Source organism: Penaeus vannamei, chromosome 16 (genome assembly GCF_042767895.1).
Source record: "Penaeus vannamei isolate JL-2024 chromosome 16, ASM4276789v1, whole genome shotgun sequence".
Classification (NCBI taxonomy): Eukaryota; Metazoa; Arthropoda; class Malacostraca; order Decapoda; family Penaeidae; genus Penaeus; species Penaeus vannamei.
The window spans coordinates 40,106,866-40,124,365 of record NC_091564.1 but is presented as its reverse complement, the minus strand read 5'-3'; the positions used below and the strand labels follow the sequence as shown (position 1 = coordinate 40,124,365).

General features: G+C 39.7%; 1 protein-coding gene across 1 annotated transcript in view; it reads right to left on the bottom strand.

Annotated features, from left to right (window-relative positions):
* The window catches only part of LOC138864475 (neural cell adhesion molecule 2-like), a 59,586-nt gene that overhangs the window by 11,955 nt on the left and 30,131 nt on the right, over positions 1 to 17,500 (bottom strand). Inside the window, exons 7-9 of the mRNA XM_070131607.1 lie at positions 14,482 to 14,612; positions 13,229 to 13,388; positions 7,428 to 7,899 (exon numbers count right to left, since the gene is read on the bottom strand). Of these exons, the coding sequence (XP_069987708.1) occupies positions 7,428 to 7,899; positions 13,229 to 13,388; positions 14,482 to 14,612 (763 nt within the window). The remainder of the gene's footprint in view (positions 1 to 7,427; positions 7,900 to 13,228; positions 13,389 to 14,481; positions 14,613 to 17,500) is intronic.

Here is a 17,500-nt window from a genome sequence, read left to right as displayed (position 1 = left end):
AGTAATAATGATAGCATAATGCTGATAACAATTATGATGATTTTGATAATGATAATAATGATATTAATGATTATGACATTGCTACTGCTAATGATAATAATGTTGATAATTATAATAATAGTAATGGTAATAAAATGATAATGATGATTACAAAAGGAACTATAATGAGGATACTTATAACAATAACAGGAAAAATATAAGTAAGGATAATAACAAATATGTCACTAATAATGATTATGAAAATAATAAGAAAATAAAATGATGATAATTAAACAATAATAATGATGATAACAAAAACAGTGATAATAACAATAATAATGATAATAATAATAATAACAACAATAATAACAATAGTTATAATGATAATAATAATGATAATATTGATAACAACAGCAACAACAACAGTAGAAATAATAATGGTAATGATAACAATAATCATGATAAAAAACAACGACAATAATGGTGATGATTATGAAAATAATTATAATTGTTATTATCATTATTATTAGTGTAACTGTTAGTATTATTATCATTATCGTAATAATAAGAAAATGATACCAAAAACAACTACAATGATTGTAATTATGATGATGATAATTATAATATAATAGTAATGATAATAGAAGTGATGATATAAGGACAGCAGTATAAATAACAGACTGATAATGATACAAATAATAATATACTGATAAAAATACAAATATTGGTAATAAAATAATAACGGTAATAATGGCAATAACAAAGATCATAAGGATTATTATCGTCATCATCTGAAAATTAGGAAAAAATCAATATAGTAAAAAAATAAGAGAGAAAGAAAGAGAGAAAGAAATTAAGATAGAAAGAGAAAAAGAAATAAAAAAAAGAAAAAGAAGGGGAGGAACAAAGTAAGAACGAAAGAAACAGAGAAAGAAAGATAGAAAGAAAGAAACAGATTAAGAAAGAAAGAAAGAGAGAAAGAAAGAGAAAACAAAAGAAAGAAAGAAAGATAGAAAGAAAGAAAAAGAAAGAAAGAAAGAAAGAAAGACAGAAAGAAAAAAAGAAAGAAAAAAGAAAAAGAAAAAGAAAGAAAAAGAAAGAAGAAAGAAGGAAAGAAAGAAAAAGAAAAAGAAAAAGAAAAAAAGAGAGAAAGAAAAAAAGAAAGAAAAACAAGCTGGCTATATCGGCGGAGACAAGCGAGTGACTGAGCGCCTGGTGGAGTGTGAAGACGATAGAGGAGGCGGCCACTGCACGCTATGGTTGCGAGTGGAGAGGTTGTGGAGGGCTTCTATGAGGCGTATCGCAGAGGGGAGTGGAGGTGGACGTGGTGGAGGTGGAGGAGGTGGAGGTGGTGGTGGTGGTAGTGGTGGAGAGGTTTTATGAGGCGTATCACGGAGGGTTGGGGGGGGGGGGAGTGGAGGTGGTGGAGAGGTTTTATGAGGCGTGTCGCAGGGGGAGTGGAGGTGGAGGTGGTGGTGGAGGTGGTGGTGGTGGAGAGGTGGAGGTGGAGGTGGTGATGGAGGTGGGTTGGGGGGGGGGAGGTGGAGGTGGGGATGGAGGTGGAGGTGGTGATGGGAGTGGAGGTGGTGGTGGTGGTGGTGGTGGGGGGAGGTGGAGGTGGTGATGGAGGTGGAGGAGGGAGTGGAGGTGGAGGTGGAGGTGGAGATGGAGGTGGAGGTGGTGGTGGTGGTGGAGGTGGAGGGGGAGAAGGTGGTGGGGGGGGGGGGGTGGAGAGGGTTTTATGAGGCGTATCACGGAGGGTTGGGGGGGGGAGGTGGAGGTGGTGATGGAGGTGGAGGCGTATCACAAAGGGAGTGGAGGTGGTGGTGGTGGAGGGGGAGGTGGAGGTGGTGATGGAGAGGTTTTATGAGGCGTATCACAAAGGGAGTGGAGGTGGTGGTGGTGGAGAGGTGGAGGTGGAGGTGGAGGTGGAGGTGGTGGTGGAGAGGTTTTATGAGGGAGTGGAGGTGGAGTTGGTGGTGGTGGAGAGGTTTTATGAGGCGTATCACAGAGGTGGTGGTGGTGGAGGTGGAGGTGGTGGTGGTGGTGGAGAGGTTTTATGAGGCGTATCACAGAGGTGGTGGTGGTGGAGGTGGAGGTGGTGGTGGTGGTGGAGAGGTTTTATGAGGCGTATTCATGAGGCGTATTTTATGAGGGTTGGGGGGGGAGGTGGTGTCTAGAGTGGTGGTAGAGTCAGATTCAAGTTCAAACACTTTATTCCATTGCAATGAGTCATGCGGTCTGAAAATGTTTGTTATAAACCTTGTTTCATCTATTTTTTGTTAATATGTGTCGATGTTTGTCTGTTCCAAAGTGAATCTACCGACTTCTGCAAAGAAATCATTAAAGTGTTCTTTGTTATTAATGGAATTTAGGGAAACGTCTGTGTTAGGTTCCTTATTAGGCACTAGCGCATTAACCAGTATCATTGTTCGGCAGATTCGTTTCTACATTCACTGAACTTTTGAAATTATTCATTTTCGTACAATGGATGTGCATTTTCATATTTCTCTTCATATGTACATATTCATCCTAAAAGGTGATGTCAGATCTCTCTATCTTGAGAAGTTTGTGAGTATTATTTCTATCTTATATGGCTCTCTTATTGTTTTAATTAATTAATTAATTAAATTAATTAATCTCAATGTTAATGAGGACGTTTTACTGTTTTAGACTTAAAAGGAGCGGAGGAATCTAAGTCATTCTTTATCACATCAATTAGAATATTTCAACGCCATCTGTTGCTAAAATCTCTGACTGAGAATAACGATTCGTTGGCTACGATATGTAGTAACTGAGGTGGTAGAGGAAGAGGTGGAGCTAGAAGTGGAAGTGGAAGTGGTGGCTTTAGACTATCTTTGCCCAAGCTCGCAATATATGTGGAGCTGGTCAGAAAAATAGGAAATTTTCATATCGTGGTTAATGTCAAACTGAATTGCAGGCAGAAAGGGAGAGAGAGAGAGAGAGAGAGAGAGAGAGAGAGAGAGAGAGAGAGAGAGAGAGAGAGAGAGGGAGAGAGAGAGAGAGAGAGAGAGAGAGAGAGAGAGAGAGAGAGAGTGAGAGAGAGAAAGAGAGAGAGAGGGAGATAATAATACCAGTAATTACAACACCAACAACAATGATGATAAAAGTAGTAATAATAATAACAATAATGACAATAATATGAATTACTTTAATGGTGATAATAATAATGACATTAATAATGATAATAATAATGATCATGATATCAATACTGACATAAATGATACTACTTTTAACAACAACAACATTAAAGATAATAACAGTTATGATAATGATGCTACTACTTCTACTAACAATAATAATTATAATAATTATATAATAATATAATAATAAAATAATAATATAATAATATAATAATAATATAATAATAATAATTATAATGTTAATAATGATCAAAATAATGATGATATGATAACATGAGGTGTTCTATACTCTGTGGCTCTTAATGCATATACATTGGTGGATATATGTCGTGTAATGGTACCATGAAGCATCTAGGCAAAAAAAAGAAAAAAAAAAAAAAGAAAAAAAAAGGCATAATCATTAACTCCTTGACGTGCAGTCTATGTTTTTTCTTTCCTTTTTTATATATAAACTAGAGTTCCTTTATTATGATCAGAGAACGAAAATGAGTAAGCGAAGGTGTTTTTTTTTTTTTAAATATGAAAACCTTGATTAGAATCCCTCTCGTTATGAGCCTTCTTGTGAAAACTTAACAAAGAATGAAGTTCGAAAGATCCCTCATCACTTTCTTGATTACTTTAATAGAAAATTTAATGAAGATGATACTTGTAGAATTATAAGTTGAGTATATAAACCATAAACCATAAACCATCACTTAAGCAAAAAAGAATCAAGTCCAGCTGCTTAGAAAAACAAACTTACACAGAACTTAACTTCTCTTTGTTTTGGGGGACTTTACACAGGGGGAGGGGGGGTTAGTGATACACAGGGTGTCTAGTCCAGACTGAAGTAAATTTCGGGCCGTTTTTGGCGTTATAGCGTTGATGACGTCATAAACCACGTCATGACCTATCTTTCGTATTAAAAAAAAAATATATATATCAGACTAAATCTTCGAGGTTAAAACATATGTTAAATGGTCAGAAGAAAAGATGAAAAATATCCAAAGTAAAAAAAAATAAATTAATTAATTGTAACAATAAAAGTAAAAGATGGTGGGGGGGGCGGGAGACGGGAAATGAGTGGCGAGGAAATGCTCTTGGAAGGGCGTGTTTTAGGACTCAGATGCTACAATACAATAATAATAATAATAATAATAATAATAATAATAATAATAATAATAATAATAATAATGATAATAATATTAATGATAATAATAATAATAATAATAATAATAATAATAATAATAATAATAATGATAATATTAATGATAACAATAATAATAATAGTAATGATAATAATAGTAATGATAATGATAATAGTGATAATGATAATGATAATAATTATAATGATAACGATAATAATATTCATACTAATAATACTGAAAATAATAATGATACTACTACTACTACTACTACTACTACTAGTAGTAATAATGATAATAATGATAATAATATCAATAATAATAATGGTATTAATAATAATAATGGTAATAATAACAATAATAATGATAATAATAATAATAACAGTAGTAATGGTGATAACAATAAGGATAAAAAAATTATTTACAATAAACATTGATGGTGATAATAATGATAATAAAGCAACAATAGTTACAACAATATTAACAACAAAGTCATGATGATGATGATAGTGATAAAAGTAATAATGAGTATAATAATCATTGTGGTGATCATGAATAATATAAATGATAATGACAATAATAATGAAAATAGTGATAATAATAATAACAATGATGATGATACTAATAACACCATGATAATGATAATAATAACAATAACAATAACAAAAATGATGATAATACTAATAATGATTATGATATTAACAACAACAATGATATTAGGATAATATTGGTACTTCTACCAATATTGATAACAAGAAAAATAATAATAGCAATATTCGTCTAAGCCACGGTCGGTTGGTTCCAGAGTGCCGACTTCTATCTCGCTTCGTGGGTGTTCAGAACAGATGAACATCATGAACAGAGTGTTATTTCATCTGCTGACACCATATCCGAGGAAGTGAACATGTGTTCTTGATATTCCTTTAGGTTATAGATGAATTGTTGAACTGTAGCGTTCATTTTCTTTTCATTCTGTATTTGATTGTATTTTTTTCTAATTTCTAGAACTGTATTTCAGGATTAAGATATTTGTCAAAAGCGTAAAGTAAAGAACTATATTTAAAGATAAAGAATTAGCCAAAGCTTAAAGTTTTATTATTTCTCAAAGAATATTTAAATACTGAGGTCTAGCAAAGTTATAAATCTTATTATTCTCTCTAAGTATTCTTGAAAGATATACTTTGTTCTTAACCTTCTATTAATGATTATTCGCGTATTTAGATTTTATGACTTTCATTATTCAAAAACAAAAGAGCAATCATAAATTCAAATTTTCTTATAATAATTTCTCAACTGTAATTATCCCATCATAAATAATTCTGATCTTAAGAATTATTCAAAGAGATGCTGAAAAGATTTTGAATTACTTTCCTGTCCTGATAATCATCAATCTCTCACTTTATTTCTTCACATAATTCCATATCATTTTACATTTCTACGAATTAGATTTAACGAAATTCAGCCAAAGACACAGGGAATCACAGGCGCAGAGAGAGAGTGCGGAGAAGACCAAATACTAGTACATGTTTATGAAAGTATTAGGTTCCAAAAATACACCGTGTCCTGTGGCAGAAACCCCGTGAACATGTCTGAAATAACACGGACCAGATCACGGAAATCGGTATTGATTTCTGGGCAGCAACAGCAAGTTTGACGAAGACTTACTTCATGACAGATTCAAAATGGAAATGTCATTATTCAAATTGCTCTCTAACAGAGTAACTTTAGTTTGATGGTGGATCATAAAAAAGAAAGAAAGAAAGTAGAAAAAATAAAAATAAAAGTAAATAAAGAAAGAAAGAAAGGAAAAGAAAAGAATATGTATGAAAACTACTTAGAAAGACGTAAAATAAAGAAAGAAAGAAAGAAAGAAAAAAAATCATCACACCGGTCACATCTAAAACCAAGAATTCAAAAATCTTTCTGGCAATTTTCTAGAACACGTTCGCATCTTCAAAGCTATCAAATGCGTTATCACTGGACTCTTTACGATATTTTAACATATACTTTTAGTACAATAGGCGAGACAAGAACCGACTGGTAGTGAGTGCATAAGGAATAATCGGTAAAGGTCATTAGATAATACTTTATTCATGTATTTCCCACCGCCTGGAATGTAAGATATCTATATCTGATCAACAAGATAGGTCGCTCCTTATATTCTACACTTCGAAAGGTAATGCTAAATATTTTTAAAATGCCATAAAATCGTAGACCAATGATAACGAAGTATTCTGAGGCGGATTCACACCTCAGAATCAAGCCCTTTCTATCAAACCTAATAAAAAGTTTCAACAAAGATTCAACTCTCAAGCAGATATCAGATAGAAAAAAAAAAAAAAAAATCAAAATATGTGTCCTGACAAACTACTGAAATCAAGTATCTTCTTCCGAAATAGGTAGAAAGTGATTAATAAAAATGATAGTAGTTTTACTGAGGTGAGAAAAAAAACATAACCATATTCTTAGACTATACAATAAAGTGCATTAGTTTGCATGATATAATCCCAAAAAACAACCAGATTGTCGGAACCTCAGCCCCCTCCCCCCACCCCCCTTTTGCCCTTCCTTGTAGATTCTTAGTTCTTTCCCGTTTGCTGGAAGAAGAAGAAGAAGAAGAAGAAGAAGAAGAAAAGACATATAAAAGTACATCTATTTTATTATGATCCTGCACCTGAAACGGCATGTGTTGTGGTGGTTAGTAGACTGAGACGAAAATGGAAACTAGATCGCAGCAAGGAGGGTTGGTGTACGTAGGGGCATCATGAGGCTTTATGAGGCTTTATGAGGTTTTATGGCGCTCATCAATAGAGGCTGATGTGGCATATGGGTGGGTGTGTGGGCTCTGGAATGTTTTTTTTTTTTTTTTTTTTTTTTTCAGGAGCACTCAAATTATGGCAAGTTTGATAGCATACGCGTGTTTACATGGGTTATGTGTGTTCATTTCCCTATAAAGCAAGGTCTAGTATTCACGTCTATGCAGGTAAAATGTTTAACGAAAAGTAGACGTTGTGATTTAGATACACACACACACACACACACACAAACACTCACTCATATTCACACACATACATACATATATGTGTATGTGTGTATCCATACACACCCAAGCACAAACACAAAAGAAACCACGGGCACAAACGCACACACAATGACTGACCTAGAAATATTGGCGACGAGGACTCCCTCCTGCCACGTCTCCAGCAGGAAGCTCTGCGGGAGGCCGCCGTCGAAGCCCTCCAGGCAGCTGACGGCGAGCGCAGCGCTGCCTGCTGGGGCCTCGAGGCTGACAGGGGCGGCGGTGCAGTTGGAGGGCGTGTCCGGAGGCCCCGCGGGCACGAGGGTCACCACGCACGCCTGCCGCTGCTGCCCGACCTCGTTGGCGGCCAGACAGAGCAGCTGGCCGTAGTCCTCGGGCGTCCGGGGCGTGAGCAGCACGAGGGACGTCCGGCCTTCGCTCCGAATGTCGTCCTCGGGAATGGCCACCTCGCTGCCGTCCGCCAGCGTCCTCCTCCACGCCCACGTCAAGCCTCGGAAGGGCTCGGCCTCGACCATGCAGCGGACAGTGGAGAGCGACCCCAAGGGCGCCCCCTGGGTCCGGGGATGCGCGGCGCCGGCACACACGGGGCGGTCTGTGGCGGCGGGAGGAGAGGCGCTTGGGTTGGCTCGGGTGAGGCTCACTCCCATTTGTGTAATTTTGTGTCTACCTTAATTATCTTAATTAATTATTAATTTTCACACTCTCTACTTCTACTATGTGTTGATGGTGATAATGCTGTAATTCCATTGAAGTAAAATAATCTTGGCAAGGTACCTATAAAAATCTCTAACGTAGAAGAATCAAGCACCAAACAGTGGCGTGTGTCCGACGATGAAGTGAACCGCCGCCACAGAAAGAAAAATAATAGACCACGACCTTTCGAGATGAGAAATCGAGTCATAATTCATCGCTCCTTTTTTTTTTATTGCGACTGGGAAGTTCTGTTGATGTTGATGATGAACTTTTACAGTAATGCCAGCCAGGCCACGATTCATATAAAGATCACGATAATATTGATCAAAAAGAAAAAGAAAATACTCAAAAGGTTTCATATATTAGTCACAAATCGCTTTTGGTGTTCAAATACTATGATTCCCCAGTATGATAAGCAAATTCCGTTTCACAATTATCGATTACAATGGATAATAATACCGGGATAACGGTTTAGATCTTAATTTCATCGACTGTAATTAATCTCCCACCGAGTATGACATCAGGAACTAGCGAAATTTTACCTCTGAAAGCCAGCCCGCACTATGAGCAGAATGAGGCCCGTGCTATACCCAGCGTTATCTTTTCGCTGGCTAGGTAACACATCATGTCCGGTTAGTTTAGACACTACTTGTTGCAGTCTGCGGACGGTGAGTGCGTGATAATAGGCAAAGCAAACCGAGGAGAGGAGTAAGATAACATGAATGAGGGCCAGCAGTGGTGCACAGCGTGTTATCAGAACATACTTTTCACGGTAAGAGGGCAAAAAGATTGCAAGGGAGAGAACAAGCAACATATACTCTCTTTTTCCCTTTTGTATGCGTGAAATATGCAGGTGGGAGTTCTCACTCGCAGAAGCTTAAGCTCCCAGCGGACAAATGTGGGTGGCAGTAAATGCAGGACTGAGATAAAACCGGTAAAAGACAAAATGAATATACGGCGTGAAACTCTACGGGATCCACCCGCCACATTTGAGTTACTCGAGGAACATTGTGTGTGTTTGTTTGCGTGTATTTGTTTGTTTGGATGAGCGTGTGTGTGTGTTTGTATATATATATATATGTATATATATGTATATATATGTATATATATATATATATATATATATATGTGTGTGTGTGTGTGTGTGTGTGTGTGTGTGTGTGTGTGTGTGTGTGTGTGCGTGTGTGTGTGTGTGTGTATGTGTGTGTGTGTGTGTGTGTGTGTGTGTGTGTGTGTGTTTGTGTGTGTGTTTGTGTGTGTGTGTGTGTGTGTGTGTGTGTGTATGTGTGTGTGCGTGTATCTATATACATGTGTGTATACATACTATGCGTACTGTATATATATATATGTATATATATATATATATATATATATATATATATATATATATATATATATATATATATATATATATATATATATATATATATACGTATGCACATGAATATTTAAATACAGTAAAATGCTAATATTCGTTTGATACAGTAATTTCGACACTCGACGTGCAGGTAGTTAACAATGCAACGGCAAACCTGACTAACTAATAAAACTCCAACTTTGCAATTTAGGAACTGTCTACAATCAGCACTGTGATTAAATATGCAGAACAAATAACTTTACCAGCTGTTGTTCATTTCGCTCCTCTTCATTGTCGTGAACATTATCACTTTTACATATTGTAATAGCGTTGGTACATTCCTTACAATTTCGTATTTTTTTTTTTTACATTATTACTCTTATCATTATCATTGTTATAACCTTTACTATTGATACTATCGGCATTATCATTACTATCATTATTATTATCATTGTTATCAATATTTTTGTTATAATTTTTATTATTATTATTATTTTCATTTCTAGCATCATTATTATTATTAAAGATAATATCCCTCGACCAAACAAGCCCCCCCCTCCCCCGGCCTAACACGCCCCTCCCCCTGACCTAACAAGCTCCTCTCTTAAACCTAACAAGCCCTTCCCTTAAACCTAACAAGCCCCTCCCCCCAAGGCCTAACAAGCCCTCCCCCCGACCTCTAACAAGTCCCTGCCACCCTCGATCTAACACCCTTATCCCCGCCGACCTAGCAAGCTCCTCCCCTGACCTAACAAGCTCCCTCCCCCCCCCCCATGACCTAACAAGCTCCTCTCTTAAACCTAACAAGCCCTTCCCCCATGACCTAACAAGCCCCTCCCCTAAGGCCTAACAAGCCCCTCCCCCCCGACCTAACAAGTCCCTGCCACCCTCGATCTAACAACCTTATCCCCGCCGACCTAGCAAGCTCCTCCCTGACCTAACAAGCTCCTCCCCCCCAAGCTAACAAGCCCCCGTCCCCCCGACCTATGAAGCCCCTCCCCCCAAGCTAACAAGCCCGTCCCCCGACCTACCAAGCCCCCTCCCCCCTCGACCTAACAAGCCACGGGTTTTTCCCTACGACCAAACGAACTGAATTTACGATCGCTTTTGTCCATTCCCTTCTATCTCCCTTTTATTCCACGGCTTTCTTTTCCTGTTGATTTGCTTCCTGTCTGAGGAAACACGATAAGGTCAACAGTTCTTTTCAGAAACAGATTTAAATGCGTAGAATGGTGAACTTCAGTTATCTTTTCACAAGAGTTGTAACTGGTAGAGAACGAACGATAAAGATGGTGAAAAAGATGATGAAGATGAAGAAGAAGAAGAAGAAAGAGAAGAAATAGAATGATAATGATAAGAAGAACAAGAGGAAATCTAAAAAAGAAAAAGAAGAAGAGGAAATATGTAACAGAAGATTAAAAAGAAAAAAGCAGAAGAAAATATAGAATAATGATGACAAGACGAACAAGAGAAAAAAAACGAAAAAGAAAAGATGAAATATAAAAAAAGAAAGAAGAAAAGAGGAAATATAAAAGAAAAGAAAAGAACAAGAGAAAATATATAAAAAACTAAAAAGACGAGAAGAGGACATATAAAAAAGACTAATAATAATAATAATAATAATAATAATGATAATAATAATGATAATAATAATAATAATGATAATAATAATAAAAAAAAACTGAATAACCACAAACAAACAAACAAACTTGCACATGCAGAGACAAAAGCCCACAAGGCCAGACGAAGACATCTGAAGCTTCAGAAATTGATATTAATGCATTCTGGCTCACGCGCCTCTCTTTCTCTCTCTCTCTTCGCATTTTTTTCTTCACTTAATGTGATCTGGATTTTATCTCGTTTGAAGCGCGTAGGAAGGAATAAGAGATAAGAGAGGATAAGTGCCGGGTGAGGAGAGAGGGAGAAAGGAGGAGGGAAAGGGAGGGAAAGGAGAATGAGGGGGAGGAGGGAAGGGAGGAGGAGGAGGGAGGAGGGGGAGGAGGAGGAAGAGAAGGAAGAGGAGGAGGAGGAGGAGGGTAGGGAGGAGAAGGAAAAGGAAGAGGAGGAGGAGGAGGAAGAGAAGGAGAAGGGAGAGTAGGAGGATGAGGAGAAGGAGAAGGAGGAGGAGGAGGAGTTAAAGGAGGAGGAGTTAGAGGAGGAGGAGGAGGAGGAGGAGAATAAGGAAGAAGAGAAGGAGGAAAAGGAGGAGGAGGAGGAGGAGAAGGAAAAGGAGGAAAAGAAAGAGGAAAAGGAGGAGGAGGAGAAAGAGGAAGAGGAAGAGGAGGGGAAAGAGGAAGAGGTGGAGGAGGAGTGGGAGGTGAGAGAGGTGGTGGAGAATCAGACAGGAGAAAACAGAGAAAAGGAAGAAGCATAAAGTGGTTGAAGAAGGGAAGTGAAGTGGATGACGAAAACAGGGGGGAAGAGAAGGAGGAGGAAGAGAAAAAGGAAAATTGGCGATGAAGGAGGAAGAAGAGAGAGAGAGAGGGAGAGAGAGAGAGAGAGAGAGGGAGAGAGAGAGGGAGGGAGAGAGAGAGAGAGAGAGAGAGAGAGAGAGAGAGAGAGAGAGAGAAAGAAAGAAAGAGAGAGAGAGAGAGAGAGAGTTAATTGCCCAAGGGACCCGGAAGAAGGGCAGGGGGTTGGGGATTAAGACAGATGATAAGATTAACGGATGAAGAATTGAAAGAAATAGGGAAAGATAAGAACAAAATGAAACCAAGGGGGAGTAGGGGAAGAAGAAGAAGGAGAAGAAGAGGGAAGGGAGAATCAGTGATAAACCAAAGGAATGAATTGATACGAGGAGGAGAGAGAGAAAGGGGAAAGGGAAAACGAGAGAAGAAACTCTTTAAAGGACTTTCTTTTATACCTTTTATCATCATCTATTTTCTAATTCTTCTTCTTTCTCTCTTCAATTATCTTTTAGTCTTTTTTTTTTACTCTTTTCTTTTAGTTATTCTTTACATCCTTTCTCATTTCGGTAAGGAGATATTCATCTTTGTTCTTGAATTCGAGTCTTTTTCTTATTTCTTACAATAGTTGATGAAGACGAGTCGGGTGAATGAGGTAGAGAAATATATGCACATACACACACGCACATGCATATCCACACGCACACACTCATGTCCACACCCACACACACAGACGCATACACTTACATCCACGTTTACACATCCTCACACACACAAACACACATCCACACCTACACACACTCGCATCCACACACACACACACACTCACATCCACACCTACACACATACCCACACACACTCACATATACACCTACACACACACACACACATCCACATACACTCACACGTACACACAAACACGCACACTAACACACACACACACACACACACACACACTTAATTTATACCACTAGACACATATATCATTTAGTAAGTACTTCTGCAAATAAATTAATAACTGCTTTTCTTTCCTCAGATATGCAAATTAGTGAGCGAATTATCCAGCAAAGGCAACTTCGCAAATTGCTGAAATATCTGCATCTCCCACTTAACCCTTTTCTTAGCACTTGCAAGAGCTAAATCCTCCGATTTCATCTCATGGATAGAAAAAGATGAATTAATGGGATATATAAGACGGAAGCCGAGGCAAATGCCCAACATTGGCAACTCAGTGAATTAACACACATACACACACACACAGATACACACACACACACACACACAAACACACACACACACACACACCCACTCACACACACACACACACACACACACACACACACACACACATATGAATCACATTATCTACGCATTCATGCCTACAGAGAGCAAACACACTGCCCCCTCCAGTATACTCAAACACAAACACATAGAAGCCTCGACACATACCGTTCCAAACTACTTACGTTTTACGGTCAAGTAGACAGTGTCACTTGAGGTCGTCGCCTCTGCGTTGGCGGCCTGGCACCTGTACGACCCGGAGCGCTGCCGACGGACACCTCGAAGGACCAGGGACAAGCCGTTCACCAGCAGCCCCGCCGTCGGGTCGTTCTCCAGCTGGGCGCCCTGAGGGAAGGCCAGGCACACGCTGGGACTCAAATGAACAACTATCTATCTCTCTGTCTATCTAATCTATCTGTCTATCTATATGTCGATCCACTTATCTATCTATCTATTTGTTAATCCATTAATTTATCTATCGATCTCTCTATCTCTCTATCTATTTATCTCTCTATCTATCTCTCTCTCTATCTATTTGTCAGTCCAACCATTTATCTATCGATCCATCTATCTCTCTATCTATGTATCTATCTCTCTATTCATCCACTCACCCATCCCAGTATCCATATTTCTATCTATCTCTATACTAAATAAATATATCCATCATAATCCGCACTATCCATCTATCAATCTATCTACCCATCTTCCTATCTACATACACCTATCAAAATACACAGACAAAATAGTTGAAATCTTCCTTCCTTGAAATCTTCCTTTTGATATCCAGTTACTCGGCAGAAGGAGGGAAGTACACCAGGCAGGAAAAGCTACATCTGTGACCAAGGGAAAGAGAGGACACAGTTCGCTGGTACTAATCTCTTAAAAGGAAATCGTAGACTTAGGATGCGTATCAAAAATGAAAGAGAAAGAGAGAGAGAGAGTTAGAGAGAGGGAGAGGGGATATAGGAGGGGGAGGGAGAGGGAAAGGGAGAGGGAAAGGGTGAGAGAGAGAGAGAGAGAGAGAGACAGAAGGAGAGAGAGAGAGAGAGAGGGAGAGGGAGAGAGAGAAGGGAGAGAGAGAGAGAGAGAGAGAGAGAGAGAGAGAGAGAGAGAGAGAGAGAGAGAGAGAGAGAGAGAGAGAGAGAGAGAGAGAGAGAGAAATAGAGAGATAGAGAGTAAAAGAGAAAGAAAAAAATGAAAATGGGGAAAGAGAAGGGAGAGAAAAAATGGAAAGAGCCATAAGAAAGAGAAAGAGAAAGAAAAACAACAGAGAAGAAGACATAGAATAAGACGAAGAAGAAGACAAAGAAGAAGACGAAAAAGAAACGAAGACGAAGACGAAGAAGACGAAGACGAAGACGAAGAAGACGAAGAAGAAGACGAAGAAGAAGACGAAGGAGAAGACTCAGAAGGCCCCCCGCCCCGCCCCGTGACTCACGTTGTGGAACCAGTCGACGCGGTGGAAGGGCGGGTTGGCCTCCACGTCGCACTCGAAGTACACGTCGTCGTCCTCCTTGATGCGTCGCGGGTCCAGCGCTCGGCCCAGGCGCAGGACCACCACCGGGGCGTCTGGGGAGGGGGGGGGGGGTAGATGGAGACGATATAGGACACTTGTGGAGCTGTGTATGCCTCTTGGAGTGGCCGTTTGAGTAGGACTAGCTCCTCCTCGAAAGGCCTACTCCGAAGAAGAAACCCATTTAGTATACCCGTTGAGCCGCGTCTTCCTCTTAGAGTGGATGTTCAAGTTGGACTAATTACCCAGTTCCTCCTCCGACGATGATGATGGTGTGGTGATGATAATGATGATGACGATGATAATAACACTGTAACTATATCACTAACAACATCGTCTTAGATACTACTATAGTGACAAAAAAGAAACAAACAAAATGATGAAAAAGAACTGTGAAACAAAAGAGACTGTACTATTCTTAGTCATCTACTTTTTGAATGAAAAAAATTATAATATTTTCTTTATGATTCCATTCCACTGAACTGCATTTCCAGTTGACAACCAAGTGCTCGTAAAAAATGTTTTTTTTTTTTTTTATGAAAATAGTTTTCCTTTTTGGTGTATCACCTAAAACGTTCAATCCATTACAGCTTCATCTCGCAAGAATCCTTTGCCAACTGTTGCTCTAAAGCAGCTGAAGACAGAGCTCCTTAGTGTGTCCTCAGAGTGCCCTCACGGTGTCTTCCGAAACCCTCCAAATGTCAGGTAAGTTCTTGAAAGTCGGCGAAAGTTGGAGAAAAGCGTCTTGAAACTTCGCAGCGAAACGTTTCCTTGAATACTTCAGAGAGTCTGTTGTCTCAGCCGAAAGATGGATTATTGTATATATATATATATTTCTTTGAGGCGCTGATGAGTAGTAAAAAGTGAGGAGGAGAGAGGAGGAAGAGGCGGAGGTGGATATGGAGCGAGAAAATTAATCTTAAAAGAAACGGTCTTGGTTAGTTTTGTTTACTTTTTGGTCTGCTTGCTCTCTTAAGCTATTACTGAGCCTCTTGACCATAATACTAATAAGACATAATGTATTTAGTTTTCTTTTTTCATTCTTTTTTTTACAATGCGATACACCTAATAGTAAACAAATAAACCTACTTAAAAAAAAAAAAAAAAAAAAAAATCCTCACGCGTGAAATTAAACCCCACAATTAAGAAACAACATCGACCTCATCCCGACGATAAGCCAGACACAAACAAAGAGATAAATTCGCCGACTCTATTTCACCCTTCCATCCCGTGATCTCCTTGGCTTACGCGCTGAAGTTCCCTCTGATATAATCTGTGTGCCAGCGCCTCCGCGGGACAAGAGACATCAGACATCAGGCAGCAGAAACGCCGGAGATGAAGATGAGCCTCTAGTCCGGTGGCTGGTGGGAAGGTATGATTCAATCCCTCAATCTCTTTCTCTATCTCTCTTTCTCCTCTCTCTGTCTGTCTCTGTCTCCGTCTGACTTTTTCTCTCTGTCTCCGTCTGTCTTCTTCTCTCTCTCTCTCATTCTCTATTTCTGTCTCTGTCTGTCTGTCTGTCTCTCTCTCTCTCTCTCACTTTGGTTGCGACTAGACTGTGGATGAGCCTCTGTTCACTCGTTGGTGGGAAGGTATGATTCAGTTTCTCAATCCCTTTCTCTCTTTCTCTCTCTCTCTCTGTCTGTCTGTCTGTCTCTCTGCCTCTTTCTCTTTCTCTCTCTCTCACTCTTACTCACACTCTCTAGTCTCTCTCTCTCTCTCTGTCTGTCTCTGCCTCTTTCTCTTTCTCTCTCACTCTTACTCACACACACACACTCTCTCTCTCTTACTCACTCTCTCTCTCTCTCCCTCTTTGCTTATCAAACTATCTATCCATCTATCTATCTACCTGCTTATCTGTCGACCTACTTATGTACACGGTGGCTGGGACGAGAAATAATTTCAATAGAATATCTTCATTTACTTCATGAATCAAAATGCAAATTCCAGGTTGCATAATTGCGAGAACTCGGCGAGTGGATGAAACCCATTCAATGAGAGAGAGAGAGGGAGAGAGAGAGAGAGAGAGAGAGAGAGAGAGAGAGAGAGAGAGAGAGAGGGAGAGAGAGAGAGAGAGAGAGAGAGAGAGAGAGAGAGAGAGAGAGAGAGAGAGAGAGAGAGAGAGAGAGAGAGAGAGAGAGAGAGAGAGAGAGAGAGAGAGAGAGAGAGAGAGAGAGAGGGACAGAGAGAGAGAGAGAGAGAGAGAGAGAGAGAGAGAGAGAGAGAGAGAGAGAGAGAGAGAGAGAGAGAGAGAGAGAGAGAGAGAGAGAGAGAGAGAAGAGAGAGAGAGATAGAGAGAGAGAGAGAGAGAGAGAGAGAGAGAGAGAGAGAGAGAGAGAGAGAGAGAGAGAGAGAGAGAGAGAGAGAGAGAGAGAGAGAGAGAGAGAGAGAGAGAGAGAGAGAGAGAGAGAGAGAGAGAGAGAGGGAGAGAGAGAGAGAGAGAGGGAGAGAGAGAGAGAGAGAGAGAGAGAGAGAGAGAGAGAGAGAGAGAGAGAGAGAGAGAGAGAGAGAGAGAGAGAGAGAGAGAGAGAGAGAGAGAGAGAGAGAGAGAGAGAGAGAGAGAGAGAGAGAGAGAGAGAGAGAGAGAGAGAGAGAGAGAGAGAGAGAGGGAGAGAGAGAGAGAGAGAGAGAGAGAGAGAGAGAGAGAGAGAGAGAGAGAGAGAGAGAGAGAGAGAGAGAGAGAGAGAGAGAGAGAGAGAGAGAGAGAGAGAGAGAGAGAGAGAGAGAGAGAGAGAGAGAGAGAGAGAGAGAGAGAGAGAGAGAGAGAGAGAGAGAGAGAGAGAGAGAGAGAGAGAGAGAGAGAGAGAGAGAGAGAGAGAGAGAGAGAGAGAGAGAGAGAGAGAGAGAGAGAGAGAGAGAGAGAGAGAGAGAGAGGGAGAGAGAGAGAGAGAGAGAGAGAGAGAGAGAGAGAGAGAGAGAGAGAGAGAGAGAGAGAGAGAGAGAG